This window comes from Takifugu rubripes, chromosome 9 (assembly GCF_901000725.2).
Source record: "Takifugu rubripes chromosome 9, fTakRub1.2, whole genome shotgun sequence".
Taxonomy (NCBI): domain Eukaryota; kingdom Metazoa; phylum Chordata; class Actinopteri; order Tetraodontiformes; family Tetraodontidae; genus Takifugu; species Takifugu rubripes.
The window spans coordinates 14939210-14954737 of record NC_042293.1 but is presented as its reverse complement, the minus strand read 5'-3'; the positions used below and the strand labels follow the sequence as shown (position 1 = coordinate 14954737).

General features: G+C 47.2%; 4 protein-coding genes across 9 annotated transcripts; 3 read left to right on the top strand and 1 right to left on the bottom strand.

Annotated features, from left to right (window-relative positions):
- The first annotated feature begins 211 nt into the window (after positions 1 to 211).
- rpl27a (ribosomal protein L27a) lies at positions 212 to 2662 on the top strand. Of its 2 annotated transcripts, none has more exons than XM_003967763.3 (5): positions 212 to 299; positions 916 to 979; positions 1058 to 1133; positions 1463 to 1637; positions 2487 to 2662. In XM_003967763.3, exons 1-5 carry the CDS (start codon positions 297 to 299, stop codon positions 2613 to 2615), a joined length of 447 nt encoding a protein of 148 aa, XP_003967812.1. In that variant the 5' UTR covers positions 212 to 296; the 3' UTR covers positions 2616 to 2662. The 2 variants fall into 2 exon arrangements, with proteins under 2 accessions (XP_003967812.1, XP_011605994.1); XM_011607692.2 differs by lacking the exon at positions 212 to 299 and adding an exon at positions 715 to 736.
- A 554-nt stretch (positions 2663 to 3216) lies between these two features.
- Positions 3217 to 8546, top strand: akip1 (A kinase (PRKA) interacting protein 1). 3 transcript variants are annotated; one of them, XR_003889524.1, is made up of 8 exons: positions 3808 to 4061; positions 4199 to 4270; positions 4342 to 4461; positions 4638 to 4823; positions 5033 to 5197; positions 5974 to 6133; positions 6710 to 7495; positions 7649 to 8546. XR_003889524.1 is itself a non-coding variant. In XM_003967778.3 (5 exons), exons 2-5 carry the CDS (start codon positions 3897 to 3899, stop codon positions 4782 to 4784), a joined length of 504 nt encoding a protein of 167 aa, XP_003967827.1. In that variant the 5' UTR covers positions 3217 to 3386; positions 3873 to 3896; the 3' UTR covers positions 4785 to 4959. The 3 variants fall into 3 exon arrangements, 2 of the variants coding, with proteins under 2 accessions (XP_003967827.1, XP_029697398.1); XM_003967778.3 differs by lacking the exons at positions 5033 to 5197; positions 5974 to 6133; positions 6710 to 7495; positions 7649 to 8546 and adding an exon at positions 3217 to 3386 and having other exon boundaries at positions 3873 to 4061; positions 4638 to 4959; XM_029841538.1 differs by lacking the exons at positions 5033 to 5197; positions 5974 to 6133; positions 6710 to 7495; positions 7649 to 8546 and having other exon boundaries at positions 4638 to 4959.
- c9h11orf16 (chromosome 9 C11orf16 homolog) lies at positions 4876 to 7850 on the bottom strand. Its single transcript, XM_029841537.1, has 7 exons — positions 7636 to 7850; positions 7119 to 7484; positions 6918 to 6997; positions 6683 to 6818; positions 6372 to 6609; positions 5933 to 6298; positions 4876 to 5134 (listed from the first exon to the last, which is right to left on the bottom strand). The coding sequence occupies exons 1-7, from the start codon at positions 7825 to 7827 to the stop codon at positions 4983 to 4985; spliced, it is 1530 nt and encodes a 509-aa protein (XP_029697397.1). The 5' UTR covers positions 7828 to 7850; the 3' UTR covers positions 4876 to 4982.
- Positions 8547 to 9154: 608 nt separating the features above from the next.
- On the top strand, positions 9155 to 15373 carry znf143b (zinc finger protein 143b). 3 transcript variants are annotated; one of them, XM_011607679.2, is made up of 15 exons: positions 9155 to 9313; positions 10720 to 10835; positions 11175 to 11363; positions 11547 to 11627; positions 11849 to 12045; positions 12173 to 12241; positions 12328 to 12444; positions 12520 to 12595; positions 12682 to 12807; positions 12884 to 13063; positions 13166 to 13393; positions 13532 to 13680; positions 13953 to 14105; positions 14201 to 14326; positions 15035 to 15373. In XM_011607679.2, the coding sequence occupies exons 2-15, from the start codon at positions 10730 to 10732 to the stop codon at positions 15116 to 15118; spliced, it is 1881 nt and encodes a 626-aa protein (XP_011605981.1). In that variant the 5' UTR covers positions 9155 to 9313; positions 10720 to 10729; the 3' UTR covers positions 15119 to 15373.
- The last annotated feature ends 155 nt before the right edge of the window (positions 15374 to 15528 follow it).

Below are 15528 nucleotides of genomic sequence, written 5' to 3'. Positions count from 1 at the left end.
AAGAAATTAAATTTCTGTTGAATATAATGCATTTAAGCATATCATGATAAATGAGACCATTTAAAATGTTATTACATTATATATTTTATATATGCGGTGTTGTAATATACGAAACGTGAAAATCGAAATAAATAAATGAATAAATGATCTTTTAAACCCAATTTAAACTCGGTAGTTTTGACTAATGTCTCTTCTTCGCCACGAGGTGTCGCTGTCCGGTTTTATCGCAATACACAAAATCTCGAACAAAACCGCGAGGTTTCCAAATCCCGTTCCTCTTTCAACTATCCTCCAAGATGGTAGGTGCTAGCATGAATGACTGTGTGGTGAAAGTGGATTCAATCTATTGCCATCCACGCTTGATTGTACAACCATCCCTTATTTTATGGCGTTTTACAGCATGTCCGCCCCACACGGGCCGTTATTGTCGTAGATGGCATATATCTGATTATTTGTGGACCCCTGAATGTCTGACTCCGGATCTCCTGGGCCACGACCGTGTTAGTCGGCTAGCATAATGTGTCTGTTGTTGAAGGTTTAACCACATAAAATAAATTGTCTCCTGTTGCACACGTAAGAGAAGTTGCTGGTGTTAAAACCCCACGATTTTTGTGCGGTCCCTGTTAAGCATTACAGCCCTGGTAATGCACCGGTATACAGTTGGGTTAGCATTAGCTACCCGTTATGCTATACAGAATGACTTTCCTCTAAATTATGACTTCTCTCCAGCAGGATGGTATAAATTGTTTTTATATACTTTATTGCGTTGTATGAAGCCACTATCCAACGCTTATAATGTGTTGGACTTGGCGGTGTGTTGATCTCCAGCTAGCTTGTAGGCTAGCTACACGGAATGTGGTGGAAGCTGTGACGGTCGTCAGTGTTGATAACGTGCAGCGATGTCTTCTTTGACAGCCCACCAAGACGTCCAAGACCAGGAAGCTCCGAGGACATGTGAGCCACGGACACGGTCGCGTTGGTAAGTTTGGGCTAATGCACGTCTGGGGAGCCAGTGAGGAGCTCTCCTCATGCGGGGTGATGTGCTTCGTGTCCGCAGGCAAACACAGGAAGCATCCCGGAGGTCGCGGTAACGCCGGCGGCATGCACCACCACAGGATCAACTTCGATAAGTAGTGAGTACGCTTAACAGGGAAAAAGTGTTGCTTGGTAACCTTATCAGCGGTTGGCTGCAACACAACAGACGTATTGTTGGTCAGAAAAGGCTGCAGATGTTGTCTATATCTTAAATATGGAGGCCCGTCATAAATCGGTGTTCCAGCCTTAAAGTGAAGTCTGGTTGACTAGTCACATAGATCTATAGTCTTTTGTGCTGAGACATTTACCACCAGCAGTAGTCCATATTATATTACTGGCCAATAAGTGTCACATTTACTTGTAACCGGGAGCTTGGAAAATCCTGTGAAGGTAACGGAGAATATCTGACCGTTCTGTGTCTTCTCAGCCATCCAGGATACTTTGGTAAGGTGGGTATGAGACACTACCACCTGAAGAGGAACACAACTCACTGCCCCACCATCAACCTGGACAAACTCTGGACGTTGGTGAGTGAGCAGACCAGAGTCAACTATGGGAAGAAGCCGGACGGTCCTGCCCCCATCATCAACGCCGTGCGCGCTGTAAGTACCAGCCTGCATTGTAAACGTAACGTTAAATACTCGGTCCACACAACCAAGAGTATTGTAGCTTTTTATGTGCCAGGAGTTTTAACTAGGCTGCTGATGAGTTCACCTCTAATGCTGGTAACGCATCAATCCCCCTTTAACTTGCTGTCACAACACACTTTAAATTTCAGTATGAGGCAATTTTCACCCCGATTACAAGAGAAATCCCACTTGAGTTGTGGAATATTTATAAATTTCCGATGCCTGTGCAGGTCAGATTCAGGAGAGCGATTTGATTCTGACCTCTTACGTTTGTCTGGTCACGTGCAGATTCAGTAGATTCAGATTTTGTGTCTGAATCGTACGAAGGCGCTGCTGGAAAACGTCCATTTCCTGGATAGTGCCTGTATTGGTGCAGGAACGATTGTGCCGATGTAATCATGCTTGCACGTCACCACCGTGCACGTTCTCCTGTCTCTCCAGAGCTTCTGCAGACGTCTGTTGATGCTCATGGTGTGAGCCTGCTTCAGTGGCCATATTCTCTACATTTGGTAGATTTTTACCTCGATGGCAACTGTTGTCCAACTGTTGTTTGCATATTCTGCTTCAGATTATGAAGGGTTGTAAATTGTCCCTGGAGGACAGGCTGGTGTGTTTGGTCTCCAGGGAAACCGGGTGCAGACTGAATAAAGTCTGTAGTTGTAATGAATGTTGCAGGACTTGACCAGTTGTTCTGTTGGGGTTTCAGATTGAACTGGAATTTAATCAAGAATGTGTTTATACGGACTGTTGCCGCTTCTGTTTTGAGATTTTATCTTCATTTTCACTGTTTGTGGTCTAATTTGTGTGGCCTTGTGTTTGCAGGGTTACTACAAAGTTCTGGGTAAAGGCAAACTGCCCAAGCAGCCCGTGATCGTCAAGGCCAAGTTCTTCAGCCGACGGGCCGAGGAGAAGATCAAGGCTGTTGGAGGAGCCTGCGTGCTGATGGCATAGAGCTCCTCTCACTTTGTTTTTGCAGAATAAATCGTGTAAATGGGGAATTTTGGTCTGTTTTCAATGCCTCCACATGAAACCTGTGCTGCTCTTGAGTCCTGAGCCAAAACCGGCTGTGAGTCGGCTGTTACTGCAAATTTATAGGAGACTTTCAAATCTTGGAACCGCTTTTATACACCTCAAAATGTTTAATGCACAAGAATTTGGCTGAGGAGACAAGTGAGCAGAAAATGTACTTTTTAACTTTCAAATTAGCGTTCTGGACTAACAAAAGTGCAACTTTACAGTAGGTGATGGTATTATTTAACAGCAAAGGTTACGTGCCAACACATCTTGTTTAAATGTATCTTTTGGTGATGCCTTAAAAATATTTCACTGGATATAACAGGTATTACATTTTGAGAGAAAGTCCTAAAACCTCCTAAAGTTAATAAAATTACAATCTGTAGTTTATAGTTATCACAGAAATGGGAAAACGCGTACGTAAGTTAGATTAAAACATTTTTAAATGCCGATAAACCGCAAAAATATAACCTTTTGAGAAGCTTAAGCCACGCCCTCGACGAATCACATCCGCGTGTTATTAAGGGGCGTGGCTTCTCGTGGCACTTCCTGTTGCCCGAGCAAAACATCCGCGTTTTAAAATTTTCAATTTTGTTAATTTTAAGCTTGAAAACCAGTAAAATGCGTCAGCGCGAGACGGAGTAGGAAGCGCCGGTAACGCCCCCCCTCGTGTTTCCATTTATGAGCCGCCTTCCTCGCGCTGGACAGGTACAGTTTAATCTCTCTGATGGCTACAGCGCGTGAAGGGGCGGTGTCATCATGTCACGTGACCCGGTGACGCAAAAACCGCTGCATTTCTCTTGGAATCTTTATTTTTACTAAATATCAAAGTATTTCTGCAAACGGATTATTAGGTCATATATATATATATATATGTGTGTGTGTGTATATATATATATATATATATATATATATATATATATATATATATATGTGTGTGTGTGTGTGTCCATTTTGATGTATTTAAATGATAATCAAACCTGATTAAAAGGTTTTTTTTCTTTGCGCTGCTGCTAAAGAGGCTTTCAGGGTTTTTATATTGTCTTCAAATTAAACAACTTAAAAGGAAGCTTGCATGATGCCTTTAAACTTATTGTTTTGTGTTGAAGTTTTTTTTACCCCAAATATCTATTTTTTTAACCAAGTTCACCAAACTCAAACGTAACGCCGGTCTCTCCTGTCTGGTTGATTTAGGGCTTCTTGCAGGTGTTCTGATTGATGGCCAGTCTCACCTGGCTCGACTCGTCTTTGCGGCGCTCCGCCAGCCTGGGTCAGGAGGTCCTGGAGCGGGCTACCAGGAGGGCGGTGGACTGGAACAACGTGGGGGTGGCGCTGGCCTCCAGTACACCAGGGGGCGCTGACTGGACCAAAGGCGTTTCTATGGTGACCCATTCATTAAACTTGTAATTGTTAATTTAGGGTGATGCAGTGAAATATTTCTATATTTGTTATTTATTTCTATAAAGTTATTCATTGAGATTTTTAAAATAAATAAAGCCTTTTTGAATTCACTTTTGCAGAAAACACACGCTAGGTTGGGCGTCTTTGCAGCTGTGGCGGGCTCCATGGCTCAGGTGACCAGTCAGTGTGAGGTCAGTGGATTTTTCGGCTGCTGCAGCTGCAGACGTGTTGGGCTGAAAGGTGAACGTGTTCTGTGCTGCAGAGGTTCTACGAGTCGGGCTGTTGCTCTGAGCCCAGCGACACAGACAGGCGGCACCTGTCCAGGTTCCACCCGGCTCCCGTTTCTGGGAAAATCACTCCTGCAACAGCTCCAGGCAACAAAGTGAGTGTTCCCTGAAGAGTTCACCCTTACCATAACCTAGAATCCTGACTTCCAGTCACCACCAGGGGGCGATAGAGTTAGTGACATTTTATTGGCTCTCGTCTTTTATTTTATTTTATGTTAAATCTCACAAACAAAAAAAGAAGATAAAAAGTTTAAAACTGATGTCTTGGCAGAACGGTCTGTCTCCAGACGAAGACTTCGACATCAGGGTTCCACCAGGAACGTACGCCGTCACTGCTGGCGTGGCGGATTCAGAGCAGCAAACTCTGCTGGTCAACCTCAAGGCCGGAGAGAGTTTTAAACTCACCTTCAATTTCTGACAGCAAAAGCCAACATTTTAATCATTTACCTTCTGACAGGTGCTGCTTGTGTTTATGTTTGCTTTTATTTTTAATATTTAAGGAGGGAACCTGCTGTATTTTTACTTTATTGCACCTTCAACAAGTATTTTATCCAAGATTATCTGCCTGAGTATTAAATAAAGTGCTTCTGTGCAAAATCCAGTGTAAAAAGCTGCTTTACGAGATGAAAACGCCTCCCAAGTTTCCTCCTTTTCCTCTGGAAGCAGGAATCACCTGGAACACGGAGCTGTGGGAGGCCCAGGAGCTGATCCGTGGGAGCGGGACGCCCGAGCCGGCAGGATGGGACGACGGCCCCCAGCGAGCGGCCCCTGGGGGGTCAAAGGCACCCAGAGTCCTGCTTTAAACACTTCCACATTTAACTACGTATTAATGTACGTTATGATGGAAGTGGAGCATTTAAAGAATCCCAAATACTATTTTAAATATATCCAAGGTAGTTTTCTCTGTCAACTGGACTGGGTTTCTTCTCTTGAAGACGTTTCGCCTTCTATCCAGAAGACTTCTTCTGGACAGCCAAGTAAGGATACTGGCCAGAGAAGACCGCTGGTTTGAAAGGGGGGTCAAGGAAGCTATCCATGTTAAATTGGAGAAACCATCCTTAAACAGAGGTGGTGGCCTGAGGCACTTCCTATCACCCACATACAATGCAGTCCTCCACTCCTTCCAACAGCAAAACAAACATTCCCACCATTCCAAGAGACCCAGTGACTCATCACCATGTGACCCAGCAGACAAAGGGGAGACACCTCAACTGGAACTAGGTGAACGACCCGACCAACGACCCTGCTAACGACTCTCAGGTGACCACCCAGAGCATTAGCATGCAAATGGTCCAGGGGCTATATTTTCAAGCTCTCTCCCCAGCGATTTCAGAACTGAAGAAGCCTTCTGGATAGAAGGAGAAACGTCTTCAAGAGAAGAAACCCAGTCCAGTTGACAGAGAAAACTACCTTGGATACAATGACCTGGATGACTGAGAATTTACACAGATATTTTAAATATAAATTCTGAATGGAAAGTTAATGTTTTTATACTTTATAATTTACGAATAGTCCCGTTTACCTGTGACGGACCGATAAATTAAATACATCTAGGTTCCTCCTCACCTGGCTGTCTGTGTTGAGGCTCCGCCCCCGTTCTCCTCCAGTATCTCCAGGGTGGACGCTGACCTTCACTCAACAGATTCTCCGCAGGAGGACGCGTTAATCTGGTTTCATCTCCACAAAGAGCCGAGGAGGAGGATGAGGAGGCGTCTGGCTGGATGAATGTGTCTGTCGTGTCACACCTGCGGTGCAGCCAGCGCACAGGTGAGCCGGAGCAGCAGCAGGGAGCAACATGGCAGCGATGAGAGGAGGAGATGAGGAGCTCCTTCACTATTCTGTCATGGTGGGATGCTGAGATGGGTAAAACCAGATGACTCTGGTGGTGAAGCACGCAGGTGTTCCACATCCGTACTTGGACACTGGAGTCGTCTGGAATGAGGAGAGAAATCACACAGCGTGGAAGCTTTAGCGTCTTGTGACGAGACGTCTGATCAAACGGCACCTTTGCTGCCGTCTCTGCCCTCGGCGGTGACCTTTGTCACTCTCCCCGGACCATATCTCCACTCATCCGGTTCCCACGGTGACAGAACGGCGTCACCAGGTAGTGGACTGTGTTTGAGAGCGGTGGAGTGGCGCACCATGTCCAGGGAACAGACCAGCTGCCGCTGGGACAGGACGGACCCCAAAACACTCACTGGGCGGTCAAACGCAACAACCCAAAGGCCATCGCAGCCCGGAGTCTGTACACACAGGAAGATGGCGTCACCGTGACAACAGCAACACTGTGTCATCACACCTGTGCCATTCTTTTACCTGGACTTGCTCTATTATTGTGCCCAGGTAGTAGAAGCCGTCCCCCTGCCTCCGGGCCAGAACTCGGCCTCCAGGAAAGAACTCAACGGTCAACGTGTCCGAAGTACCAGGGCTGAGAATATTACCCAGACTGCACCTGGTGGTCAAAACAAGAACTAGAGCTCGAACCCAGACGCCTCCTGCTGTGATGTGACTGTCACTACACATCGTTGTACAGAAGAAAAAGGAAAACAACCTGAGCGGCTCATGTTCAATTAAGAAGGAACGGGCGGATGTCGATGATTCGTGGTTCTCTACGACACTCAGAGGAATCACCTGAACACACACACACACACACACACACACACACACACACACACACACACACACACACACACACATATGTGTGTGTCTATTGAACGATTTCACTCCTGCCGTGTTGGTAACTCAGACAAACCTCCTTCAGTTCTCCATGGAAGCAGACTGGAATCGCGTAGCAGCGCCCCCCGGTGGCCAGAGTGAGCCGCTGCAGGTAGTCTGCGGTCCTGCCGCGGTCCGTTTGATGTGAGACCTGCAGGTAGAAGATGTTCACCGGCCTCCCAGCAGCCAGCGCGGGCAGGGCCGTCAGCACGGCCTCCGGATGGTCGCTGAGGTCCGTGCACAGCAGGTGCACAGCGTGACAGCCGCGGTCAGAGAAGACCACGCTCAGGGTCGCCAAGAGGTCGGCGTCGCCGGGGCTGCATCTGATGGCGTGTATCCAGGACAGAGCCAGGTAAACGCTGTCAGGAGCACAGAGGAGCATGTGGTGGGACCAGCAGCTCACCTGAAACACAGGTAAACATTCTCACTCTTAATTTGACTGCTACACAACTCAGGAGCTGGAAATGTTCTTTTCAGGTGACATGTCTGCACATTAGTGTAAAATATTCAGACTCTATATCGTGTATGTTGTGCATCGTTCGACTCGGCCTCACTGTGTGTGAGAAGGTCACGAGGTTGAACGTGGAGTCCCCAGTTGAGGCTTTTGTCTGCAGCGCCTGGATCAGCAGCCGTTTAACTGAGCCCAGAACAGCTTTCATCCTCTCCGAGGTGTCCAGGACAAACGTGATGCTGCAGCCTCGCTCGCCCAGAACCAGTGGAGCCAGCCCGGTCCGCCCTAACCACATCCTGGGGTGTATCCACCGGTCGTTTATGCTGGACCTCCCGCCCACATTCAAACATCTCAAAAACAACCTCGTTCCTCAAAGAAACTGGGACAAAAGGACAATTTTTATTACATTTAAACTTTAACGGGACAGTTAACTTTACCTGCAGTCCGACTGTTGTCCGCGACCTCGCCTCCCTGTTGATGGTGGTTACCATGGAGACAGGACAGGAGAGGCCTGCCTGTCAGCTGGTCATGCGCTGCCAAACACTGTTACCATGGTGAACTCACTGTACACAATATAAAAACAGCAGGTTCCTGAGAACCATCTTAGTTTGATTTGAACTCTTTCACCATCTCTAATTTCTCCTCATGTAATTAATCAATGTAATTAATCTGAACGTTTCCAGGATTTTCTCTGGAAGCTGCACCCGGATCATTTGATCAGTGTCACAAAAGGCTCTTAAATTAAAAAAGAGAGAAACTTAGCAAACCTAACTTAAATTCTAATCAGTTCTAAACATGTAATATGTTAATTAACAAGGGCAGCTAATAACAAACCAATAATGTTGTTGCACCTCAGTCGTTTCTTTATTGTTTTATTCATAATCATACAGGATTATTCCCTTTTTATTTTGTTTGTTACAGCTGTAAATGATTCCTCACCCATAAACGCAGTTGCCCTGGCAACAACAGGCGCTTGTTGCTTTAATAAACCATTAAGAGGAAAAACCCAGAAAATAAGGGTTCAATCTTTGAGCCATGATTTTGTGTTCAGCCTCTCTTCCCAGTCTCTCCCCTCTCCTCCCAGTCCCTCTCTTCCCAGTCTCTGTTCCCAGTCCCTTCCCTCTCTTCCCAGTCTCTCCTCCCAGTCCCTCTCTTCCCAGTCTCTGTTCCCAGTCCCTTCCCTCTCTTCCCAGTCCCTCTCTTCCCAGTCTGTCCTCCCAGTCCCTCCCCTCTCTTCCCAGTCTCTCCTCCCAGTCCCTCTCTTCCCAGTCTCTCCTCCCAGTCTCTCTTCACTGCATTGCCCAGATTCCCCCCTTTTTTCCCACACGACCTTGTTTTCAACATGGATGCCGACCAGTCGCCACACATGTGGCTGTTTATGTCGCTCGGTAACTGGTCCTGGCGCATCCTGGGGCTCGGCGTGGATTCGGACTGACAGCGTCATTTTGCTGCCACCGATATTTGAAGTTTATACATTTACTTCTTCCCGTAAGCGGAGCATTTTCAGTCTAAACCCCAGGACAATACGAAAACTGACGCGGAATGGCGTCTGTGTGGGGCCCCGGAACATGAATAAGACAAACGGTCGCTTGATTTGGACGCGGTTAGCCAATAGGAGCAGGAGCGCGGGGCTCGTCGGCCAATCAGCGCGTCAGGATCACTGATAGGCGGCCTCAGGCTGCTGTCATACATGTTCCCGGGGGTTGGGCTCCACGAAGCGTTTCCTGCACTGGTGCATGGTGGTCGAACAGGAGGAATTGTTGGAAATTTTCAGAGCGGAGGTTCGTATATAAATTGGTTTTTACCCAGTATGCATTATTCCCACAGCCATCTCTGGGAGGGAGAAGGCAGCGCTGCAGCGGGCAACAAATAAAGAAGGGGACTGGTGGTCTAACTGGAAATGAAACGGACAGTCGCCGAGTCAAAATGCTTATGTTATCATTAATTAGCTCATGGATTCCCCGTTTTGTTTCATAACTGCGTCGCTATTTAGAGGAAACCGACAGCTGCCGTTGGGGGCAGCTAGCTCGCTTTTCCTGCGGCCACAGTCTTTTTGCGCCTGAAACACCAGCTTGGGGAGATGTTCTCCGCTTTCAAATGATCTTAAACACCGTTTTTCAACAAGCGCTGAAAAGTGACAGCACTTGGTCGAGTAGTTAGCACGGCTATTAGCATGGCGGCTAGCCGCCGCTTTGTGTCATATTTCACTCCTGCCACTGTTGTTTGACTTGTAACTTTGGTGTCATCGCGCTGACCGACCGTTACCAACCTCCAAATACTGCACACATGCACTGGTTACTCGCAGATATTGTTTCATATTAGACCAACCGACCAATACGGGAAGTTGCTGTTAGCTAGCTAGCTAGCCCCAAATGCTATATTCAAACAGATAAGCGCCAAAGCATGAAGATGTCAAAGTTTTAACTTTCTTTTATTTGGTGCTTCGCGTTAAATCATAGTTGATTTACGACTGCGAAGGTTGAAAGTGCTTTAATTGATAGCGAGATATTTAATTTACAGAAATGAGCCGAGTTGTGTGTCTTGTCTTCCGTAACTTAAAAACCAATAAAAAGACAAATATGCTTGATTTTAATCTAATACATAATTTTGCACCTCTGATTTTTCACATGAAGTCATAATTCACCCTGACTTCAGTCATCTTAAGTTTCCTCCAGGATAGGTCAAGTTTTATCAGTCTAGCAAAATAATTAAAAGGCTTTTAAAGCCATTTTAATGAAGTTTTCAGGAGATGCAAATAGGCCAAAGATGAAGGTGATTGATTATTGGCCTCGTTAAAGGTTCCAGAGCAACTTTGATCTTCCTCTGTCCAGGTTATGGGACAGTCTGTGGCTTTTACTTTTAGCAAAATAACTTATGAATGGATTTTAATGACGTTTCTGGGAAATATTGGTGATGGGCCAAGATACTTACAGTTTAGTGAAGTTCCAGAAAAGATCCTTGATTAAAGCAGTGCTTCCCAATATGTGGGGGATCACCTGCTTGGGGGGGATCTGCACTTTTCCAGTTATGGGTTTGTAGGCGTGTGTGTAGCGACATGCTGCCCTGGTCCACCTGCCATTCATGTGCATGAACGTGGATCCAGGGATGATTTTTATCCTGTTTTTAAACATCTCTGCCACGCGCTCGTCGTTCTTCCTTCACTCTGAACTGTGTTGTGTGTCTCCAGCAGCTGAAGCATGCTCTTGGCCCAGATAAACCGGGACTCGCAGGGAATGGCTGAGTTTCATGATGCAGATGGGCAGCCGGTCACGCTGTGTCTGACGGAGGCCGTGACTGTTGCAGGTCAGTCGATCTACTGACCCACAATCCTCTCAATAAGCCCGACTGGCAGCAGCAACACTGTAAATCTAGAATGAAAAAGCCCATTTGTGTTGGAATCACTACATAACTAGTATAACAACAGTTTAACTTGGGCAGGTGTGTGTACAGGACATACATTTTATGAATAAAAGCTGAGATTATGTGGTTGATGTTAAAATAAATGATGCCCTGCGTGTGTTTTTTGTTTTCCCAGTAATGTGTAGGTGAAGATGAGCATGTAGCTCCTATTATTGCCACAACATGAAGGTTTTTGCAGTGTGATTTTTCATCTCAAAGTAACATTATGTCCACTCCTCCCAGATGGCGATCAGATGGAGAGCATGGACACGGTCAGCTTGCAGGCTGTCACTCTTGCAGATGGCTCCACTGCGTACATTCAGCACGATTCCAAAGCTTCCTTTTCAGATGGGCAGATCATGGATGGCCAGGTGATCCAGCTGGAGGATGGTTCTGCTGCCTATGTCCAGCATGTGTCCATGCCTAAAGCTGGTAAATGTACTTCTGGATGGAGACAGATCCATGTTCACACCAGATTCCCCTTTTTTTTTTACCTAGCAGAAATCAAACAAAGCGTTATGTGTTTCCCAATATTGCACAGCCTGAAACCACACATGCAGATATGCAGAAAGCTCAGCTGAGGGTCCTGGAGAAATAATGTTTTCTCTGTTGCAGGAGGGGACAGTTTACAGCTGGAGGACGGACAAACAGTTCAGCTGGAAGATGGAACAACGGCCTACATTCACACACCCAAAGGTCAGAGATGTTCCTCCATCACAAGACCTCCCTCTCTTTCCTTTGAAGTCTTAAATAAATCCCTAATGTCTATTAGAGGCCATCGGTTCTATATCTAACACCATGTTTAATCCTCCAAATAATTCAGACCTCTGGTGAATAAAGAGCTTTAATTCAATAATATAACGGAATCCCTCTTTTTCTTTTTTCTTCACCTTTGCTGGATGAACTCGTCTGTGCAGAGACGTATGATCAGAGCGGCCTCCAGGAGGTGCAGCTGGAGGATGGAAGCACTGCTTACATTCAGCACACGGTCCACATGCCCCAGTCCAACACCATCCTGGCCATCCAGGCTGACGGCACCATCGCCGACCTGCAGGCGGACGCTACAGGTCTCAACCCGGAGACCATCAGCGTGCTGGAGCAGTACGCCACCAAGGTATCAACCGGAAACAATAGTTTAACTAACTCGCAATTGTGATACTTTTAGGGCTTCGTTTGAAAAAATGTTGATGATTGTGAAGCCGTGTGGTCTAATGTGAGGCGTCCTTCACCCTGACTGACAGGTGGAGAGCATAGAAAACCAGCTGGGCTCTTACAGCAGAGCGGAAGCAGATAATGGCGTCCACATGCGGGTAGAGTCCTGATTAGGCGTCGCTGGTACCTTTGTGTTTAACATTCTGACTCCAGTACTGACTCCGTTTAATGCTCTTTCCAACAGATTGTGTTACAAGATCAAGACAACAGGCAGTCACGGAGCACCAATGTGGGTGAGAAGTCTTTCCGCTGTGAATATGAGGGCTGTGGGAAGCTGTACACCACCGCTCACCACCTGAAGGTCAGCGCCAGCTAGGAGCTCGCACTGCCGTTCTGAGCCACCTTTGCATGTTCTGACGTGGTGCTTCCCTCACAGGTTCATGAGCGTTCCCACACGGGGGACAAACCCTACGTCTGCGACTTTCCTGGCTGCGGGAAGAAGTTTGCCACCGGTACTTTTGGTTCTAGCTGAAACGATGATAAGTTCTTTAATAACACGTGATGGTGCAGAAGTGATCGTAGCTGCCGATGGTTTCAGGATACGGACTGAAGAGCCACTCACGCACACACACGGGGGAGAAGCCGTACAGATGCCAGGAGCTGAACTGCTGCAAGTCCTTCAAAACATCTGGAGACCTTCAGAAGCACACGAGGACTCACACAGGCACGTGTTGAGGAACAGTCGTGTTGAAACGCTCCGGTCGCCGCCTTCGTCTCGATAACTTTTCACTCTTCTGCAGGGGAGAAACCTTTCAAATGTCCGATCGAAGGCTGCGGAAGGTCGTTTACAACCTCCAACATCCGAAAAGTCCACATCCGGACACACACCGGGGAGCGGCCGTACTACTGCTCCGAGCCCAGCTGCGGACGGTCCTTCGCCAGCGCCACAAACTACAAGAACCACATGAGGATTCACACGGGTCGGTCCTGCAGGCCGAGTCTGTGGCTTTAGGCTTCAGAGCAGGACAGTGTTGCATTAATGCTTGAATAGTTCTGACGGCAGAACCTTCTCGGCCCCCCAGGTGAGAAACCGTACGTGTGCACGGTGCCCGGCTGCCAGAAGCGCTTCACAGAATACTCCAGCCTTTACAAGCACCACGTGGTCCACACGCCTTGCAAACCGTACAACTGCAACCACTGTGGGAAGACCTACAAGCAGATCTCAACGCTCGCCATGCACAAGCGCACGGCCCACAACGACACGGAGCCCATCGAGGAGGAGCAGGAGGCCTATTTCGAGCCCCCTGCAGGTCAGTGCAGCGGGCGATGAGAAAGTTAACGTTTCAGCTTGTTCATTTGTAGCTGAGCCGCAGAGTAGGAGGAGCTCTCCCAAAGAACAGGAAGTGACCTATGAAGGTTTTGGGCTGAAACTGTGATTCTCTGCTCAGACGCCATCGACGACCCCAACGTCGGCTACTCTGCAGCGGTTCTGGAAGCAGACGACTCTGGTTCCGAGCAGGTTCCTGTGGACAGCTCGGACCTGGTGGGTCAGCAGCACGTTGCCTTGGTAACGCAGGAAGATGGTACTCAACAGCAGGTAATGGAATCACTGGTGTGGTCATGAGAGTCGCAGCCCAAAATAGAACTAAAAACGTCAGTTATTTCACTAGAACTAGTTTAAATAAAGAAATTAACCTGCCAACAAACCCACCGTGTGAGTTGTCAGCCATCGCCTGAATGTTTTCAAGAGTACTTTATTGATCCCTTTAGTTTTAGGATGGTGTGTAAAAAAGTGAGTGCAGCATGAGTCTGCTCCAGCCCGCGGCGCTGCGATTTCCTCTGGCACCGAACGCACCGTTGTTCTCTTAGGTCAGTATCTCTGAGGCAGACCTGCAGGCCATGGGGGGCACGATCACCATGGTAACCCAAGAAGGCACCACCATAACCATCCCAGCTCACGAACTGGCAACGCAAGGAGCTCACTCCGTCACCATGGTAACGGCGGACGGTACAGATGAACAGGTGAGCGGTCCTCCTGAAAATGTGCCAGTGGTGAAGGAAAACTGGCCACTTGTGATCAGGGCACCAGCTGACGAGCGTACCTCTGTCTCCCTCAGGTGGCCATCATGGCTCCTGACATGGCCTCGTTCCAAACCGTAGAGGAGACGGCGGTGTACAACCAGGACCAGGGTCATCCGGTCACGTTATTTGCCACCTCCAACGGTACTCACATCGCAGTTCAGGTGGGTTGACTGACACCCAGAGGCACACCTGTGTCGCCATGATGTGGAATACCCAAAATGAGTTTTGGGTGTTAAACAATGAGTTAAATTACTCGGTTATAGATGTGTTATTGATCTCAACCTGCTGCACTCCCTCCACAAAAACCAGCCTTTTGGCTCGATACTGGGAGGAGTTTCTGTCATTAAGGGCGACCCCTCCCCAGGTCCCACCCTGTGAAACCCTGTTTAAACTTTAACAGGTAATCACGGGTGGGTGGGTGGGGATCCTGGGGGTGTGCAGGTGCTGTCACCCCCTGCTGATGCGTTTGTTCAGGGATCAATGGGACCTGAGAGTTAACCAGCACTTTACCTGTGGTTTAATATCGAGCCCAGTAGCGTCTCCAGTGTTGGCCTTTAATTATTGCCAAAATAAAAACTATTGTTCGGGTGTTTTTCCACTAAATAGAATGTACAGTGTGTTTATGGTTGATAGTAGGAAAGTTACAACACCCTAACTCACACTCCTCGAAGGTTAAATTCCTCCGAGTTAAAAGGCTTTTGTTCTTTTTATCATGTAAATGTTTCCCTCGTCACAGAAACTGACCTCATGTTTGTCACAGTCGGGGCTGCTGTTGTTGTAACAGTGTGGCTGAGTAAATAGATTAAATGAGACATTTTGATCAGGTGTTGATCAGTTTGTCACTCGTTTTTCCTTCCTCTTTCCTGCAGCTCAGCGAGCAGCCTTCCCTGGAAGAAGCCATCAGAATAGCATCGAGTATACAGCAGGGAGAGTCACCGGGCCTGGAGGATTGATGAACTTTGGACTGTAATTTAAAAAACACGCATCTCAAAAGGACTATCACTGACAGAGAGATCTGGAGTCTTCCGCTGCGTCTTTGTCTTAAAGAACTTTAGCTTTTATTTGTAAATAGGATTTTGATAACTGGAGTTGCGCTATGCTTTTTGTCCCTCAACCAAAATGAAGGGAGAGGATAAAGATGCTCTCTAAATGTGATGCAGTGTACAGCTAATACTATTTCTGATAAAAAAAAAAATTAATTAAGGTTTTGGTGTTTGAAGAGTTCAAGAGTTGCTTCTTACATGCACAAAAACATGTAAGTAGTCTTTCAAAAGTGACTGAGATACTTGGAACAGCACAAATGATCCTTTCATCCCCCTTCCAAGCCTTTGGCATCGATTTAAGGCAGCGTTTGCTCCTTTAT